The sequence below is a fragment of the Anser cygnoides genome, chromosome 2, assembly GCF_040182565.1.
Source record: "Anser cygnoides isolate HZ-2024a breed goose chromosome 2, Taihu_goose_T2T_genome, whole genome shotgun sequence".
Taxonomy (NCBI): Eukaryota; Metazoa; Chordata; class Aves; order Anseriformes; family Anatidae; genus Anser; species Anser cygnoides.
In genome coordinates this window covers 144,114,570-144,133,059 of record NC_089874.1, presented here as the reverse complement: position 1 = coordinate 144,133,059, position 18,490 = coordinate 144,114,570, and the positions used below count along the sequence as shown (strand labels likewise).

Below are 18,490 nucleotides of genomic sequence, written 5' to 3'. Positions count from 1 at the left end.
CAGGGCAGCTGACCTAAACCGACCAAAGGGATATTCCATAGCATACAGTGTCACGCTCAGCAATAAAAGGTGGAAAAGGGGAAGGAGAGGGGGTGGCTCTCGTTGTGAAGACGTCTGTCCTGAACAACTGCTACATATATTGAGGCCCTGCTTCCCAGGACACGACCAAACATCATTAATTGATGGGAAGAAGGGAGCAATTGTTTTTTCCTCGTGCTTCCAGCACAGCCTCAGCTTCTATGTGGCTCCTCCCCCCCCCCCCCGATGCCTTTCTTTTCCCTTTAATTAAATTATCCTTATCTCAACCCATGAGCATTTTTCTTTCCAGCATACTTTCTCCTCCCACCTCTTCTTTTAAGGAGGGGGAGTGAGAGAACGGTTGTGGAGGAGCTCAGCTGCCCAGCAGGGTAAAACCACCAGAATAACTAACAGGCAAAGAAGAAACTCCCCACCGCATGCCACAGCCACTCAAATTTTTCTAATCCCTTTTCTCCCTCCCTTTTAAATCAATACTGGAGGAAAGGGGAAAAAACAAATTCCTTCTTTCCCGGGGGGGGGGGGGGGGGGGGGGGGAAGCTTTCTGTACATTGTGCCTAGCTATTCAAACACTATTCTGAATATCAACATTCAAATATTTCCATAAGCATTCTTAAAGTCCTATGCTTCATCTTCATGGGAAAGTTTCCCCTTCTAAGGGAAGAGAGGGAAGATGAACATTGGTTAAGTTGCTTCATGATTTTTACTAACAGCAAGATTTGTTCAAATACAAATAAAGTCCTGATAAAAACCAACTACTGATACGTGAAAACATTTTTTCCCCCCTAGAAACAGTCTGAAATGGAATTGAGCAGGCTAGCTGGTGCCTTCAAGTAGCTCAGTACATATGAATTGGAGTTGCTTCTTCAATATATAGATTCAGGTATAAAGACTGAAATATATTGATTAATGAAAATCCAAACCCAAGAATTATTTATTTAGGACTGCATAAGACTGAACATACACAAACCCCGTTTCGTACAATAACTTTTGCTATTAAAGGTCTTTTTTAAAGTGTAAGTAGCTCTCCTATAGACAGCAGTGAGAGCTTCTAATCATGAACTCTCTACGAAGTTATACAACAAAAGGCCTTTTTCTGTAGCTTCTTCTTATGTAGTCACTTACATATGTACAAAAAGCAAGTGACACTTAAGATCCAAGCAGTCCATTTCACTTCTCCAGTAACAGCCCAATTCAAACCATCCTGCCCCATTTGAGCAGAGGTACCTCCTGTTACAGAGCACTACTTGTATTCACGTTGGCCACACAAGTACCAGTAGACAAATGGCTTCAGAGTCACCACTGACCTAGGTTCTAGCTCTTTTCATTTCTGTCGGATTAACAGTTGGCAAAATTATTTAAAAGCCTTATTTAAAATCAGATAATCTACTGATATTTGAATGAACTTAACTGTCATTGTATCTCTACAACTGAAGTTCATTTGTTCTTCCATTAACATTATACATTTAATACATATGAATCAGAGTGCCAAAAGTTGTTTTATAAAATATTTCAGGACTAGTTGTCCAAGAACGAGAAAGCAATACAACAGTTTAAGAAAATTAGAAAGAACTAACAAAACTAGAGATGGGAAGACCAGGAAGAGAGGTGAGGACAAAGGAGAGAAAAGGACATAACAACTTTGACTGGTGTTGTACCCAAACCTTTGGCAATATCAGATTATCATTACATCAACTAATTCTTAATAGGCCTAATTTCTGTAACATGTAACATCAGGAAAGTGGAACTTTTAAATAATGTAAGAACTCCAAACATCATTTTAAAGTTAGACAGAAGATACAACAGATGAAGCAACACATCATTATTAAGTACATTTTCCAAATCCCCCCAGATCGGGAAAAAGACTATGACAGCAGCAAGTACAGAGAAGTCAGACGAGAACATAACCCTAGCCTTGAAATGAAGCATTAAGAGGAAAAAAAAAAAAGCAAAATTTCCTAAGTACGTAGGAGTCTAAACAGGATGTAAAGGTTTATGATGGCAATAATATAGCTGTATCAGAAAAGATAACCTTCACCACTCTAAGATACCCTACAACTGAAAGCACAATCTACAATCACTCAAGAAAGGTATTAGTACATACTGACCACTCCTCTACTCTCAAAATAAGCATGTTCACCAAATCATTACAGCCATTAAACCCACGTGAATACTTGGAACTTAAGCCTGGCAACCTTTCATCTGTTTGATGGTCACCATAAAAGCACTTGCCACCCATACCTCTTGAGCTAAGAAAGGATCAGAATTTCCTCCTAATTTTACCTTAAGAAGCAGACTTCATAAGCCACGGCAGTTTTGTTCTCAGCATACAGACCAACTGGTTTCTAACTAAAACAAACCAAAGAGTAAAGAGTATCTAGAGATTGGACTTAGCATTAAGTAACTGGGAAATGATCACTTTAGAAGTCTAACAGTTCAGTGGTGAGAACTCTGGCTGAAGACCCTGTCTTAAGACTCTGCTCTACTACAGACTTGCATGGCCTTCGTTAATTGGTAGTAAGTTCTTCTTATGATCTGGACCACGTACACTTATTTGTTATTTCAGGAAAGGATCCTTAATCCCCCAGAGAGCTGAACAAACCAAAACCACATTTACTTTACTATTTTTCAATGGCTGGAATTCAAACAGCATAAATTTGTTTTGAATTGCAGCTTCAAGAAAGCCTTTATTATAGGCTAGAATTCAGTTCTCAGTAAGAGGCAAGCTAATGAAATTCATCACGCTTCAATACACATGTCCTGTGCCTCTCCCCAGATTAGTATCACAGCCTTCTTAGTAGTTAAGCCATTTAGCTTAATGTAACATTAAGAGTTAAGTCTTCCCCATCTTTAATTCTTGAAATAAGAACACCAAGAGATCAAGTACAGACATTTATAGAAGTTCTTTTTTATTTTATCCTGTCCAGCTTCAAAAGCATTCAAAAATAACTACGATTAGGCTTCCCCTGTTTTAATGTTAACCTTATAAGCATTATTTAAAGGCTTAATTATATTTCCACTATATAGCACAAGACAGATACTTCTCACTTCAGTTTCCCTTAGTAACCATAAATGTGAAAAGCTGACTGCAGCACAGTTTGAGGGTCATTTCAAGAACAGAACAGGCAGAGAAAGGCTCCATTTTCAGATACAGCTAGAAGAACAGATCTATACTGTAGAAGGTATAGACCTACGAAAATTATTAGAAGGCGGCTGGAAGGTCAGTATCAAGATATAGCCAACCCTCCCCCACCCCTGCATTCTGTTTTTTCTCCTAATATCAACAGTTTATTAGCAATGCTGAAACAGGCAACTTGCACATGATTTTATAATTAATGCTATTTACTATTTCTAACTAGTTACATAAAACTGAATCATTCAACACACTGATTAGCTTGGTAGTAGTATTTTTGGTTTTGGCTTGTTTTATTTTTGAAGAAAGCAGGTAACTTAAAGAAGTATTATAAAAGCATTAATCAAGTACTACTAGCTGTCTAATTGCTGATTTAATTTCTGCTAAAATAAGCCAGATATACCAAATTATAAGATTAAAGGTAATGCACATCACTGTTTTGCTTATATTTAGTACTGAAAGTAACTCTGCGCTTGCTTTGCAATGACATTCTAATAATCAAACAGCAACTTACAGAATATTCAATAGTCCCTTTAGGCTTTTGAAAAGACATTCGTCGCCCATCTTTCTTGTCTGGGGTCTTCTTCTGGCCAGTGTCTGAAAAAAATTGAGGCAACGTGCGTGTTAAATTCATTTTCCTCTCTCAGTACTGTCACAGGCTGCTGACTACAGCCCCGTGGGCAGACATCTAATTCACCAGTTACACAGCTTGCTCTCTAACAGCCAGCCAGCTGCTAGAATAACAACTTCATTCCCCTGCAATGCTTTAAGAATCTGACCAATATAAGCCACTGATAACTGAGAGTCAATTAACTGCATAAGGACTTGCTAGTAACCAGGAAGCTATTAATGAAGGAAGACTAAATAGGTGACCTACCCTATCAGGCAAGCAACATTTCTGGAACTACTGTTTTTAATTGGTTTTCTATCGCACCCAGTGTGCTTTGTTGAGAGGGGAGATGATCTAGCATTCCCTGTACGTATGAATTAATCAGTTGTTTTTTTTAAGCTAAATGGTGTTTGGTAAGTACAGAGTATTTAAAGCTTCTGTGTAAAACAATGGGAATACATACTTAACTTCAGAATTATCCTTTGTGGCAAACATGTGAAGTATGTACGCCCTATGCATATTCTATATAAAACAAGTTAAGAGCCATTCTTTTTATTAGCACATCTTATTTTGATGACCTCCATTTCATAAGCTAATCAACAATTTATACCTGAAGTACCTTCTATTTTTTGAATAATCTGCTTGATATATTTATGATAAAAACAGCGTAAGAGTGTAATCACATGATTCAACAAGAAGCATTCAATACTCTGGCTTCAGAAAGAGTTTTTAATACATCCATCTATAGACGTCTTGAGACAAATCTCTTAACTTACAACTGTGTCACAAGGTCTCCACCTTCAACAGTTAAATATCTGTTATTAAGAAGCCCAAAATATTTACATGAGACGCTATGTTTCCACACTACACTGACATTAGTTACTGTTGTTTTGATACAAACTGCTGGTACCATAACTGAATATATTCAGTTGAATATTTCAAACCAAATTGGACATAAGAAAAACTTTACAAAATATATGCTTTTAAAACACCTTCACATGCAAAAATTGAGAGCAGAAAGCATGCTTTATGTTTATATAAGCTGAGGTAATATGTAAGCTTGCTACAAATTTACAGCAGCTTCTACATATCACTACTTTTAATTAGTATCCCGACAGCAACACGGTAAAAAAGATTAGAAGAATGCTTGTATGAATTTCATCTCCCACCCCCAGCCCCACAAATTTCTGCATAGGTAGCTGAAACTATCAAGATACGAGAAAAAAATCCACAAGTTACACAGAAAGTTCTGCAGTGAGAAAAAATAAACATCCAAGATCTAACACCTCAGCAATTATCTTACATTGCAACACTGGGCAAGCTGTAGAAGGCAATAATAAAAGTGATTTCTAGCCAACAACGCAAGTACTTTCCTGGGGTGTTCTTCCTACAAGGCAATATACATTGGACTAATTCTACATTTTTATATATATTAAAAAGCAAGTCTGCACAAGAGTGCTCCCATACCCACAAAATAAAGTTTGATATATAGATTATATTATGATAAGTTTTAATAGCTATAAACAATAATCGAGACGTTAAGCCTATTTTTAAACACCCTCTAGAAATTCTGAGTCTGAAAACTGTAGCTCTGCATCCTGCCATCTTCATCCAATACCTTAAAAAGCATTTCTTCCCTAATTTACTAATTGTAGATTAAAAAAAATACCTAAAAGAAACCGTTAATACTGGTGATATTAAAAACTTTTAAAGATGCCACAAATGTCTCCAAGGGAAGTTAAGTCAACCAGTAATGAGTAAAATACACTGGAAGTTGCACCTAGAATGACAGCATATGACATTCTCCTCTTCCACATCAAATATTTTGTTGCCAAAGTTTCTACCTGACCTTGCAATACAACGGCTGCCTCCTTGTCAAGCTGCTGAAGACTGCAAGGCCATTAGACTTACGGCTGTTCTGTAGTTTCCAATCTTACCAAAACTTTGCCAGCAGCTTAATCATCCTCTTGCCACAGCAGGCTGGTTCAAATACTCTTACACAAAAGTTAAAGTCACTGGAAGACAGACTGAACTCATTCAGGATCCCACACAGGCCTTAACCTGTACATGGAGCAGGCCTCTATTAGAACAAGCATATTCTCTCTACCCCATCATTAGTTAGAAATACAGAAATCCCATACTGTAACTTATATACATACTTCATTTGTATATACCTCCCCTTCAAAATTAGGTTTCCTTTCTCTTCTTTCTAGCTTGTGCATGTAAGTGTCTAAAGAATTTCCAGACAGGTGCCACTCAGGAGTTCAAGTTAAATTATTCTCTCCCCTTCTGGAAAGAGAATAGAAGAGTAAAGCTTTGCTCAGATAACCAGTTCTGGTCCTTATGCCAGAAATAAAGAAGAAAGGCAATTCCTTTTCAGAGTAGATGGATCTACTGTGCATTACATTCACAACACTTCAGGAAAATACCGGCAACCAGGGGGAGGGAAGGAGCCTATTGGAGGCACACGTAAGGAAAGCAGATCCCAGGAGAACTCCCACCACTAGGTACCCAGAAGCTCACGATCTACAATTTTTATTTTTATGTCCTCTTCCACGTCTAATGCGATAACTCCTTCCCATCCATCAGCACCCACTTTGATTCTTTCCCTCTGACAGCATTATTTCCTCCTCGTTATGTGGATACAGGAAGCAAATGCTTCACATCCTAGTGACCCAAGTCCCCGGGGTCAAGAAGAGATGGATGCAGGCAGCAGTGAGCTACTTGTGTGCTCCCCACACAGCCAGCCAAGGACATTGCCATCAAACCCCCAGCCTCTGCCCACACCAAGCACCCGAGCAGTCTGTTCGTTGAGAATTTATGCATGTCACCAAGAGCGTCAGAAACAAAACCGGGAAGTATTTTAATTGTGAAAATGGGTCAGAGTAGCAGGGACATACATTCTAGTTCCCTGGGGGTACACTATAAAGCCTCCAGCAATCTTGCTGAATGAAAGTAAATTCATCTTCCGGCCATCCTTGTACTCCTAGTGTGCTAGGAGACACGGCAAAGCCAGCACAACTGTCAGCGTAGGATGCAGTGGTCTGAGAAGACCTCAGCAGCAGTGGGAATCACTCTTTCATTTTACTTATGTGAACACTTCGTGTTCTCAGACCACAGGTATAAGAAGAGACTGACACCACTGATCGTGCAGTGTCATGCGGGACCTCAAGAGTCAGCCTAAACGCGTTTAACAAGTGGCTTTGTGGTGCTATGTTAGCAGGGCTGTAGCCATGCTGTTTCAGACAAACAAGATGAGACACTGTGTAACATCCAGGTTGATGCTTTAATTCTGAACTACCAGTTCATAGGACTGGGTCTCTACAACAGCTTGATACCCTGAAGAGAAACAGCACATCAGAGCCATAAGTAATGACAAAATACTTGAACTGTGTACAACTTAAAAGACTACAACTAGAAAGGTACAGAAGATGGCATTCAAAGTGACGCCAAAACAACATTTTGTCTGAATGCTGGATGCAAGCACACAGAAACAGATGAGATTAGTGGAGCATTGTAGTGGGGTTACGTGGCAAGGTTTTGGTAGCAGGGGGCTGCAGGGGTGGTCTCTGTGGGAAGAATCCAGCAGCTGCCCCACGGTAGGTAAGGGCTAGTTTCAGACAGCTCCAAAACGGACCCACCACTGCCTAGAGCCGAGCCAATGAGTAATGTTGTTTGCTCTTCTGTGAGAGCAGATTTAAGAAAAAAAACTGCTGTGCCACAGCAGCTGGGACAGTGAGGAGTGAGGACCAGCCCTGCAGCCCCCAAGGTCAGTACAGGAGGGCAGGAGGTGCTCCAGGCACGCAGCAGCAGTTCCCCTGCGGCCTGTGGAGAGGCCCCTGGTGGAGCAGGCTGTCCCCCTGCAGCCCATGGGTCCCACACGGAGCAGATCTCCACGCTGCAGCCCGTGGAGGAGCCCCCGGTGGAGCAGGTGGATGTGGCCTGGAGGAGGCTGCGGCCCATGGAGAGCCCCCGCAGGAGCAGGCCCCGGGCCGGAGCTGCAGCCCGTGGAGAGGAGCCCACGCAGGAGCAGGGGGTCTGGGGGGAGCTGCCGCCCACCCGTGGGGGACCTGCGCTGGAGCAATTTTCTCCTGGGGGATGGACCCCGTAGTACAGAGCTGTGTGGGAGCAATTCTGGAAGAGCTGCTGCCTGTGGGCAGCCCCTGCAGGCTCAGTTCGGGAAGGACCACAGACAGCATCCCATGGGAGGGACCCCACAGGTAGCAGGAGCAGAGCGACCCCAGCCCCCAATTCCCCTGCACCACCCAAGGTGGGGAGAAGGTGGATGGGGAGGTGTGTTTTTAGATTCTTTTCTTTCTCACTTCTCTAGCTTGTTAGTAATAGTCAATAAAAATAGGCTAATGTCCCTCTGCTGAGTCTGTTTTGCCTATGACACTAATTGTTGAGTCATGTCCCTGTCCTTATCTCAAGCCTTGAGTGCTTTTCATTGTATTTTCTCCACTTTTCCCTTTGAGAAGGGGGAGTGAAAGAGTGGTTGTGGTGGAGCTCAGCTGCACAGCTGAGTAAGACCACCACAAGCATAAGAACTGTTACCTCATCATCAACAGAAGTAGAATAACAAGAGTCCTGCTTCCTAATATATTTATACAAATCAGGAAAGGGGTTCTTAGGAACAGAGCTTTAGATAAGGTAACTTGGATCTTAAAATATGTAATAGCAGCATCATTGATATGATATCTGAAGACCACTTAAGCTGAATTCCAACATTTACAGGTGGCTTTTACTAATTGCCTCTGTAAGGCCCTGCACTATTGAATTTTGGTTCACTGAAAGTACTTTCCATGTGGCACTGTTTCAAATCAGCATGACAAGGGTGGCATTTCTCATTTCTTAAACCATCTGCCCTGGCTTGCAAACTTCCCATTTCCAGTTTTCATGCTTCTAGCGCATCCTTTGGACTTCTTGCAGTAAGTGCTGATAAAGAGAACAAGTTTTGAACCAAGAAACAATGCAATGAAATACTTGGAAGCAGTTCTTCAGTCTATCTTCAAGTTCTCCATTGAGTAAAATGTATTAGTCTTTCTTTACTCCATTGTTTTTCTGCAATATCTAAAATAAACCTGAATTTTAATATTTAAAATAGCTTTCAATGACACTCAAACTTTGTTCTTTTATTAATGTCATTGTTATCAGAAGTTATACAAATAACTTTTTCCAGAAGAATTTATAAGCTAAACAAGAATCCTTTAAAAAAGCAAACAAGCTGAACAAGTCAACAGTTAATTCAAATTATTTGCAATTAGTCACTGAGCTTATTATGGCCAAGAAGATGTAATAAAAGGAGGCTTTTTTTTTTTGCAAACAAGAACTGCGCATTGCACAACAGATATGTATGCATTTAAGGAAGAGGCAGCAGACTTGTTAAGTGTTTATCAAGGACAATCTTTTTACAGAATCTTAAAAAAAGCAAACAGTATGATGTAAAAATTTTTAAAAACTGAATCACATAAGGAAGTACGGAAGGAAAGTAACCTTTCCTTGAAAGATAGTCTAATAAGTTGCTATTTAGCACCACATGAAACAATTTCCTAATTGATAAAACAGAAGAATAGATGGTACATTTTTATTAGATTAGTTCTGCTCAGTAGCAATTAGATCTTTGTAATCTATTTATAAAGAACCAAAAAAGATTAAAATAGGAAATCTCTGTATTCCACAAGGCTTGGTGGCATGTTCCCTCTCCCCACCCCTGAGTTCCTAACAGCAGGGGCTACATCTCAGCAGAGCAGTTGTCTCACTGACCCTTCTCCTCCTCCTGCAGTTAGGTATGGACCATTATTTTCAGTTATCTCCCAAAATTTTAGGAAGTCGGGGGGAGTGATGGGGTGCAGAACAAGAGACCCAAACAATAACCTACAACATGCTGGCAATCTACAACTTCCTAGCTGAAGTTTTAGCAGTTCAGGCCAATGCAACACGATAAACAATGCCCCCTTGTCTTCTTCCCTATGCTAAGCAACTGCTTGTCACTGTGTGGTTCAGTCTTTCCTAGTAAGCCATGTTCTTGAAACCACTGATCTTTATCATTAATCTCATGATCATTTTGCTCATTTTTCTTAAATGCAAAGGCCCAAACTAAATGCATGAGACCTCAAAATGATGTTGCAGTATTAACAAACATAGCAAAACAACTTCTTCCTGTAACATGGATTCAACCCTGATTCAAGTTCACTTTGCAGTCCTCCTCATAGCACACAACCCTCTAGTCAGCTGTATAGCACATAGGCAGAAATAATTAACTACATGACTTCAGGACAGAAAAAGAATCACTAGAATCAGATTTAAGGTATCCTGTATTAGCAGGCCACTTCTTCAAATAGTTAGAAGACAGAGCCTGCTCCATGCATGACACTCCTACTACCTACATCACATTGGCTTTCTTCTAAAAGAATGTTTCACACTCAGGGTAAACAGAAATACTTCACTAAGTTTTCAGATTATGCCACCGAATGTGTTAATAACAGTAAACTTCCTCCAATGTTTCACCTAAATATATATGTATAGAGTTTAATACCTCAGAGCCTAACCAGCTGCAGTATCCACCTACTGTAGAACCTTTTGGCAGACCAAATAAGTGTATGTAATAATGAAAACATGCAAGTCAAAAAAAAATGATACTGAGATTGAAAAGGAAGTTAACTTCTGAGCATTTCTGACAATAGTCTTTTTCTTTCAGATATTTAGAACCATTTCGTTGTACATCAAGTCAACACAATAGCACACACAGTTTGAAGAGCAAGCAACAAGTCCAGTTAACCTTAGCTCATATCTTTATGATTTTACACTTTGCCTTGTCGTATTTAAGACAATGGTGCTTACTTTTTTCGAGAGCTCAGAATCAGTTAGCTTTCCTAATGATGCAGCAGATGATGTGCTGTAAAATGACATGCTCTAAAACTGCTCTGCAAACATGGAAATAGACCTACTGTGCATGTGAAGTTATAATCAATGCTTCTGTAAATACTGTATTGTACAAGTTTATTGCATTAGGCTTGCAGATGCCATCTAACTGGGGGACCAGTCAACATATTAGAGGGTTGGACTGCCATTCAGAGGGGCACAGACAGGCTGGAGGAATAGGCTGAAAGGAACCTTATGAAATTCAACTGGATGACAGTCCTCTATGTGGGAAGAAGGAGTCCCTTGTGTTATAAAGGCTGGCACTGCAGGTCTGACCTCAGCAGAACAGCAGCTTCAAAACAGTTTTAATGTTAGAAACTGGAATTAATCAGAAAGATAAAAATGCAACATGACACATTAAAACAGAAAAATGCAATACAATCAAAAGAAATCAACAACAGAATAAATTGTACCTCTATTATAAATTAATCTAGTAGATGACTGAAATACAAACCAAACTTCAGTAAAACATCTGATATATCAGAACCCTATTGAGTAGTAACAACTCAGTTAAGAATTACCTATGTCAAAAACTAGCTAAACAGGAAAGTAAAACAGAAACTAGCAGAATGGAGGGATATACTTATGAGGTCCCAATAGACTAGCCTGAAGAGCAACTCAATCACACATCAGCAAACAAAATTGGAATTAAAAAAAAATCAATAACAGTCAAAATGACATGAGGAATTCTGTAGCCGCAAATCCTGGAGAAAAGAAGCAAGGTAAAATGTAGCAGTACAAAGCGTAAGGTGAAGTGAAAGAGCATTTAACATCCCATACCCACTGAACACTCAAGAATTTCTGATATAAACTAGTAGAGCACAGTTGGAAGAAAACATTGTGCATATATTAACATATCACAAGATGACTGAGTCACCAGCCCAACACAGGCATAAGAAAATGCAATCTCTGAATGTATCAACTGAAGTATTTTCAGACATGATAGAGAAACATTAATGTCTTTGTAAAGGGTGCTGGTACATTTTACGCATGCTTCATCTGGATCAGCGTGTACAAGAAAACACAAGAATTGTCTCTCCAATTTGAAACTTCTATCATGCTTTATCATACATCTGTTAAAATTTATCCCTATTAAGCACTTAACTTTTAAGAAATTAAGTGAAAAAATAACCTACCCTATTCTTTTAAGGGCTTTAATCTGAGATTAAAAAAGGCAGATACTAAGTTTCACAGCAGGACTTCACAAACACACTGTAACTTGGCCCTGAATATTTCTTTCTACTTGAACTGCTGCTACCTTCACTGAAGTTCAGAGCACTTACAGGACACATGGCTTACTGGATATACTGCGTATTGTTATCAGGCAAGAGCTGATACGACAAGAAGTGTAAATAAACCCACAGGCCACCAGGTTGAAAAGTGAACCATCAAGTTCAGCCGGGGAGGTGGGGGGGAAACATCACAATCTCTTAATAGAAGGCAGCTAGAACAATTTCTGACATACTAAGAGGATATTTTAAATGACTGATTTTCATTTCTTTAACTTCTGTACTTAAAATACATATTGCAGGAAGGCTGCAGTTTACCTTCTCCCTCCGTGAACTGACTACAGACAGAAGCGAGGTGAGGATGTCTAAGAAGAGCTCCAGGTGTAGAGGTCTGCACTCAGGATCAAAGTGTTACCTGGAAGAAATCTGAAGTACATCTACTCCAGCCCCCACTTCAAAGCAGGGCTACTGTCAACATCAGATCAGGTCAGCTGGGGCTTGGTGGAGCCAAGCCAGTAAAACTTCTGAGTTACGTAAACTACCCTGTAATCTGTCCCAGTGATGTTCCACCCTCCTTGTGAAGTTCTTGTTATGTCCAGTTTGAACCTCCCAAGCCAAAACTTGTGGCTGTTGTGCCTTCTTTTATCATCTGTTACAACTGAGAAAAGCATGGCCCTTTAAGCATATGTAGGTTGCTCTCAGATTGCCCCTAGATCACCCTGATGCTTTGCAAGGCTAAAGGCCAGCTCCCTCAGCCCCACACAGGTTGTATATCCTAGGCCCCTAAATATACTGGCACACTCTTCTGCTGTACCCTCTGCAGTTTCTCAGCAGCCTCTCGAGCTTTGCTGCACAAAACAGGACATAGTCTGCATACAATCTCACCAGTGCCACAGAAAAGAAGCAAAATAACTCTTTGAGCAACACTCTCCCTTTCACAACAGATAAAGGACACAGCATACTAAGCTATGGGACGTGCTGTTGGCTCATTTAAGTAATGTTTGTATGGATGAAACTCAAATTAAACTGAATGTTCAAATTAATTCTGCATTGAGGATTACCCTTAATCACATATTCCCTAAAGCCCTGAGTTGCATCATAAAGCAAAGAAAAACACATGCAATTTCAACACACTAACACCTGCAATATATACACCAATAAACAAAACAAAAGATACACAGCTACCACACTGTGTGATGTGGTTGACATGCTGGACAGAAGGGCTGCCATCCAGAGGAACCTGGACAGGCTTGAGAGGTGGGCCTGCATGAACCTCGTGAGGTTCAACAAAGCCAAGTGCAAGGTCCTGCATCTGGGCCAGGATAATCCCAAGCAGAAATACAGGTTGGGTGAAGAATGGATGGCAAGCAGCCCTAAAGAAAAGGACCCGGGGGTGGTGGTTGTTGAAAAACTCAACATAAGTCAACAATGTGCATGCTTGCACCCCGGGATATGTTTGGTTTTCTGAGCTACAAAAACAGCGTGGCCAACAGGTGAGAGAGTTGATTCTCCTGCTCTACTCTGCTCCCATGAGAGCCCACCTAGAGTGCTGCATTGAGCTCTGGGGCCCCCAGCACAAGGAAGACACGGACCTGTTGGAGCAAGTCTAGAAGAGGGCCACAAATGTGATCAAGCAGCAGCTCTCCTATGCAGACAGGTTGAGGGAGTTGGGGTTGTTCAGCCTCAAGAAGAAAAGGCTTGGGGGCAGACCCTATAGCGGCCTTCAAGTACCTAAAGGGGGCCTGCAAGAAAGCTGGAGAGGGATTCTTGGTCAGGGAGTGGAGTAATAGGACAAGCAGCAGTGGTTTTAAATTATCTGATCTATATCTATAGATTAGATATAACAAAGAAAGTCTCTCAGAGGGTGGTGAGGCCCTGGCACAGGCTGCCCAGAGAAGCTGTGGATGCCCCATACCTGGGGGTGTTCAAGGCCAGGTTGGAGGGGCCCTGGGCAACCTGGTCTGGTGGGAGGTGTCCCTGCCCATGGCAGGGGGTTGGAACTGGACAGGCTTTAAAGGTCCCCTCCAACCCAGACCATTCTGTGACTGATTTTGTTCTAAAGCTTCCCAGTAAATCCAGACCATACACAGACTGGCTTCTAGAAGTTATCAATGGACTACCTTTAGAAGTGATATTTTAAAGCTTACATGAATTTTTCCCTGAAGAAGTAATTACAGACTGGAATTATTGGTAGCACCTTTGTTAGAGCTGGATGCTGTCTCTAGCATTTCTGTTTCTCCTTATACTTTTATCCTCCACCACACTCATTAAGAGACAGAATACCTTCGTGAAGTTACTCCACTGGCATGGCTGCCGACACAACCAACTGGTCAGACAGGTTTACAGCCTCCCACGGCACTATTCAGCCTCCCAGCCTCTCCTTCCTCCCTTCTAAGAAAGAGCAATCTGTTCAGCACGTACTTGCAGAAGGATATAGGCTTGCAGCAGTGATTTGAGGTACAGCGTTCAGCCAGGATAACTTCCCTGAACTTACAAGCCTTATAGTACACTGCAGCTATTAAACTGCTTCAAAAGCCAACCAAAAAAAAGCCTGTAGAATTACTAATATTACAAGAACAAAACTGAGATACTTTAAGATGTAAAAATAAAAATAGTTTTAAAATAATTAAAAAGGTTGGTTTGTTTCTAAAATTAGAGTTTTCGCATTTCACAAGGAAGTATAAATAAGCATATTTATGGAAGAACTATTCTAAGAAATAACAGAGTCACAAGTGAACCATGTAAAGAAAATAATCACTGAAAAGATCCTTCTAAAAGTCACAGGTGGGGGGGGGGGGAAATGCCAGAATAATAAGTCTGGCTCCAGAACACTGCATACAGAGACTGAACATTTGGAGTAGTTAGTGTTTGCCATTAAAGTTTGAGTTAATGTCATGGGACCCATCTCTAATTAAATTGAAATCCAACCTCTATTTTAAGTGTTGTAATCATTGTTACAGCTTCCACAGCACCTACCACCACAGCACAGGCAGTCTGTGAAACCCAGCAAGTGCTTGCCACAGGAAGACTTCTGAATTCCACAAGAGTTTGTTTCTGCTTATAAACAACTGAAACCCTGTGAAGGAGAAAACAGTACAGAGAGCCAAGATCTAATTGCCTTCAGCAGTAGTCTTGGCCTAGAACAAACCCAAAGAATGATTCTGTCAAAAAGGCACATCAGATTCTGTATCTGCAGAAATCCAACTCACGTTCTAGAGCTGTACTCAACTTTTCACTAATGCTAGCTTTAAATATATTATAAAAGTATGAGGAAATACACTTTCTGCTCAAAGACAGAAAAAAATAACAATGAACAATATCATGCAGTCCAAATTAATCTTTTGTGCCAGAGCAGGAGGAAAAAAACAGCCATAGAAAGCTTCCTCCTCCAAGTCCTCACATGTATCAGCAGCTGAACACCTGGCCTTGTAACTGATTGAAGACCAAAACACGCCTGAAGTGTTTCACTGTCATTTTGATTCTGTGAGAGAACAATAACCTCTGTTAAAATGCCCTTAACATTTTGTAGATACCTTATTGGAGTTACTTTATCTCACTGCTGAAACCAGTTGCTGTCTCTTTCTCACCCTGTTACATATTTACGCTGAGGGACAGAGTGGGGAATAAAACAAGACAAAGTAACGCTGCAAACATTGGTGGTCAGCTATTAGCCCTTCCATATAAAAGGCATGATCCAAAGCACACAACGAGACATTATCATCACATCTCATGCTGCATGGACACTTCCCTTGCTTATTACAGTAAGTAGCAGAACTTGCTTCTGATAAAAAAGTTATTTTACTTATTCTAAATAACCTGAAGGAAGAGAACAATAAAACTTAATAGTCTTTAGCATTACTTTTCACTAGAGGCCTGACTTCAGACTTACCTACAGACTATGACAAACGTGTTCACCCACTTAGGGCAGGGCTCCTCGGGACAGAAAGCAAGAACAGATTTACCATTCACTGAATACTGCTCTTCAGATTTTTAGAAAGCACTTTCACAAGCTCAGCTTCATGTGGCTTTCTTCCCCAGCAGTCACTAGAGCATGCTGCTTTTACTAGTCAAGGCAAGGCTTGTTTCTTTCCTCCAGCTGGTAGCGTTACTTCCCTAGTGCCCTCATTGTGGAGGCAGAAGAAGACCAGGCGAGCAGTGCCCACCTACTGCCCACCCCTCTAGGTTTTTTTGTAGTGTTTCTTGCCAGCCTACCTGCCCATCTCCCACAAGGGAGTTACCATCCCACAGTGACAGCAGGAAGGCAGTATCAAGATGGGGGGGGTGACACAGGACCAGAAAAAAAGCCCTGCCCACCCCGTTTAACCACCAAAGGGCAGACGTACTATTTCTGCCCTTAGCAGCGCCACAACTACTTCCAAGTGCTGCAAGTTCTCCAAGACCACCTAGAAGACAGAAACCACCTTACACACACTGGAAAGCTCAAACCAAGCAACTTTTCCCCACTCACCCCCACCACGCACACACACCCTTAACCAACAGAAGTACCAGGCAGGCACGTAAAAACACAAACACTGCAGCAGCGCCCCCAAACCCGGGAGCATTTGTCTCACCGCACCCCTCCCTGAGGGCAAGGGGCCTCCCCCTGCCTGGCGGGCGGGCACCGCCGGCCCCACGCGGCCCTCTCCCTTCCTCCTCCTCACGGAACTCGGAGGGCGACAGCCACCCCTAGCCCCCCGCTTCAGCCCCCGTCCCCCCGCTACCTGGCGGCGGCTCGGCGGGGTGCGGAGCCCCGCGGTCGAGGCCGTCCTGGAAGCGGACCTGGCGGAGGCCGCCGGGCACGACCCCCCAGAGGCGGCCGGCGGTGCCGCGCAGGAGGCGGCTGCCCTTGCCGGTGATGGCGGTGAGGTAGTCCATGGCGCCGGGGCTCCTACCGGCCGGGGGGGCCCATGGCCGGGCCGGGCTGAACACGCAGCTCCGCCGGCCCCGCTCCACAACTTGGGCAAACTTCGGGGCCCGGCCCCGCCTCCATTTAAAGGCGCCGCCATTTGGGGGGGGGGGGGGGGGAGCGGACGGGCCCGAGCCGTGGGGGGAGCTACAAAGTCGCTTTATCCCCCCACCATGCTTCAGTGTTTCTTCATTTTTTTCCGCAGGAGGTGGACAGGCGGACTTTGGGGGCTCTTTTCTGTGGTGCCTGGCGCCCGGCAAGGCCCGCGCTGCTGCCGGCCCCCGGCAGCTACAGGCGGAGCCGTGCCGGCAGCTCCTCGCCCTGTCCCGCAGCCAAAACACTTGGGACCTTACTTCCTTGGGGTCTCAAGCTGACTTACCGTCACCTACACGTATTTATGAACTTATCTGTAGTTTGGGGGTTTAGTTATGCTTTGTGCAAGCTCGCTGTTTTACGGTGATGTGCCAGGAAGCTTTCTGTTTACTCAAAACTTTCGGGTTTCTGCTTCCCTTCACTAGGAAGCACAAAAACCCTGAATCAAGGCAGTCCCTTACATCGTGTGACAGTTGTGGACGTTAGGGTACTTTGGCACTGCAGCTGTGATGCTATCAGGTTTTGCTGTTTTGCTTTCGATACTCTAATCACCTTCATACTGCCTGGGAAGCCACCTTCCCTGTTGTGCTAAGCCAGCCAGGTCACACAGAATCACAGGATGGCCGAGGTTGAAAGGGACCTCTGGAGATCATCTGGTCCAGTCCTCCTGCCAAGCAGGATCATCTAGGGCACATTGAGCAGGATGGCATCCAGGTGGGTTTTGAATATCTCCAGAGAAGGAGACTCCACAACCTCTCTGGGCAACCAGTTCCAGTGCTCTGTCACCCTCACCCTTTCCCCCTTCAAGGGGCAGCTAACTGCGATACCCCACTCAGCCTCTGAACTCAGCAAGCCACTTCAGTCTTCTAGCAGAACTTAATATATGCACAAATGTTTCTTTCTTTTTGAAATTGTCTTTTGGTTTGTGGTGTTCCTCTGTATCCTTGCATTCTTTGCACTTGTACTTCTTGGGACTTCCAGGGTTTGAAGAAGTAAAACGAGTTAGAACATACTCCAATGTTTTTGTAGAGAAAGCTGTCTCAGACGTTGTATCTGATGATTGACACAGGCCTTAAGATGTGCATTCTGCAGATGTCGAAGCCAGAAGAACAGTAAGATCATTATATTTACTACCTGTACCATAGACCCTAAGAACACAGAACTGTAAGTTAATGTGCTTCGACTCCAATCAGAGTATGATGTAATTATATGCTACATCTAGCTGCAAATGAAAGCATTGTTTAATAAAAAATGCTCTTGTTGAGCCAAATCTATTGTGTACACGCAGAACAGAGGAACAAAGTGCTGAGCTATCTCAACTCCTATTCACTTGTAGCAGCTGCTCAATTAAATCAGTTTAATGTCAGCATTTTGGAGTGCTGATTTCTGAGGGTTACTTGATGTAAATAGTACAATCAAATCAACCCTTCTACTTACTACTTGAATCAGTTCTTGCTCAGGAGATAACGATGTTCATAACGATGTTCAAGACTTTTTTTTTTTCCCAAATAAAACTTTTTCACTAAAACAAAAGAAGAAATTTTCAGCAGAATTTGCTTTCC

The 18,490-nt window shown here is 42.3% G+C and overlaps 1 protein-coding gene across 8 annotated transcripts in view; it reads right to left on the bottom strand.

Annotated features, from left to right (window-relative positions):
* Positions 1-18,490, bottom strand: part of OXR1 (oxidation resistance 1) — a 273,016-nt gene that overhangs the window by 61,879 nt on the left and 192,647 nt on the right. For 4 of the 8 annotated variants that reach the window (XM_066990652.1, XM_013179969.3, XM_048068777.2 and 1 more), the window contains one exon: positions 3,684-3,766. In XM_066990652.1, coding sequence (XP_066846753.1) covers positions 3,684-3,766 — 83 coding nt within the window. Of the gene's footprint in view, positions 1-3,683; positions 3,767-15,818; positions 15,841-16,650; positions 16,805-18,490 lie in introns of those variants that run through there. The other 4 variants (XM_048068779.2, XM_048068782.2, XM_048068781.2 and 1 more) reach the window with 2 other exon arrangements.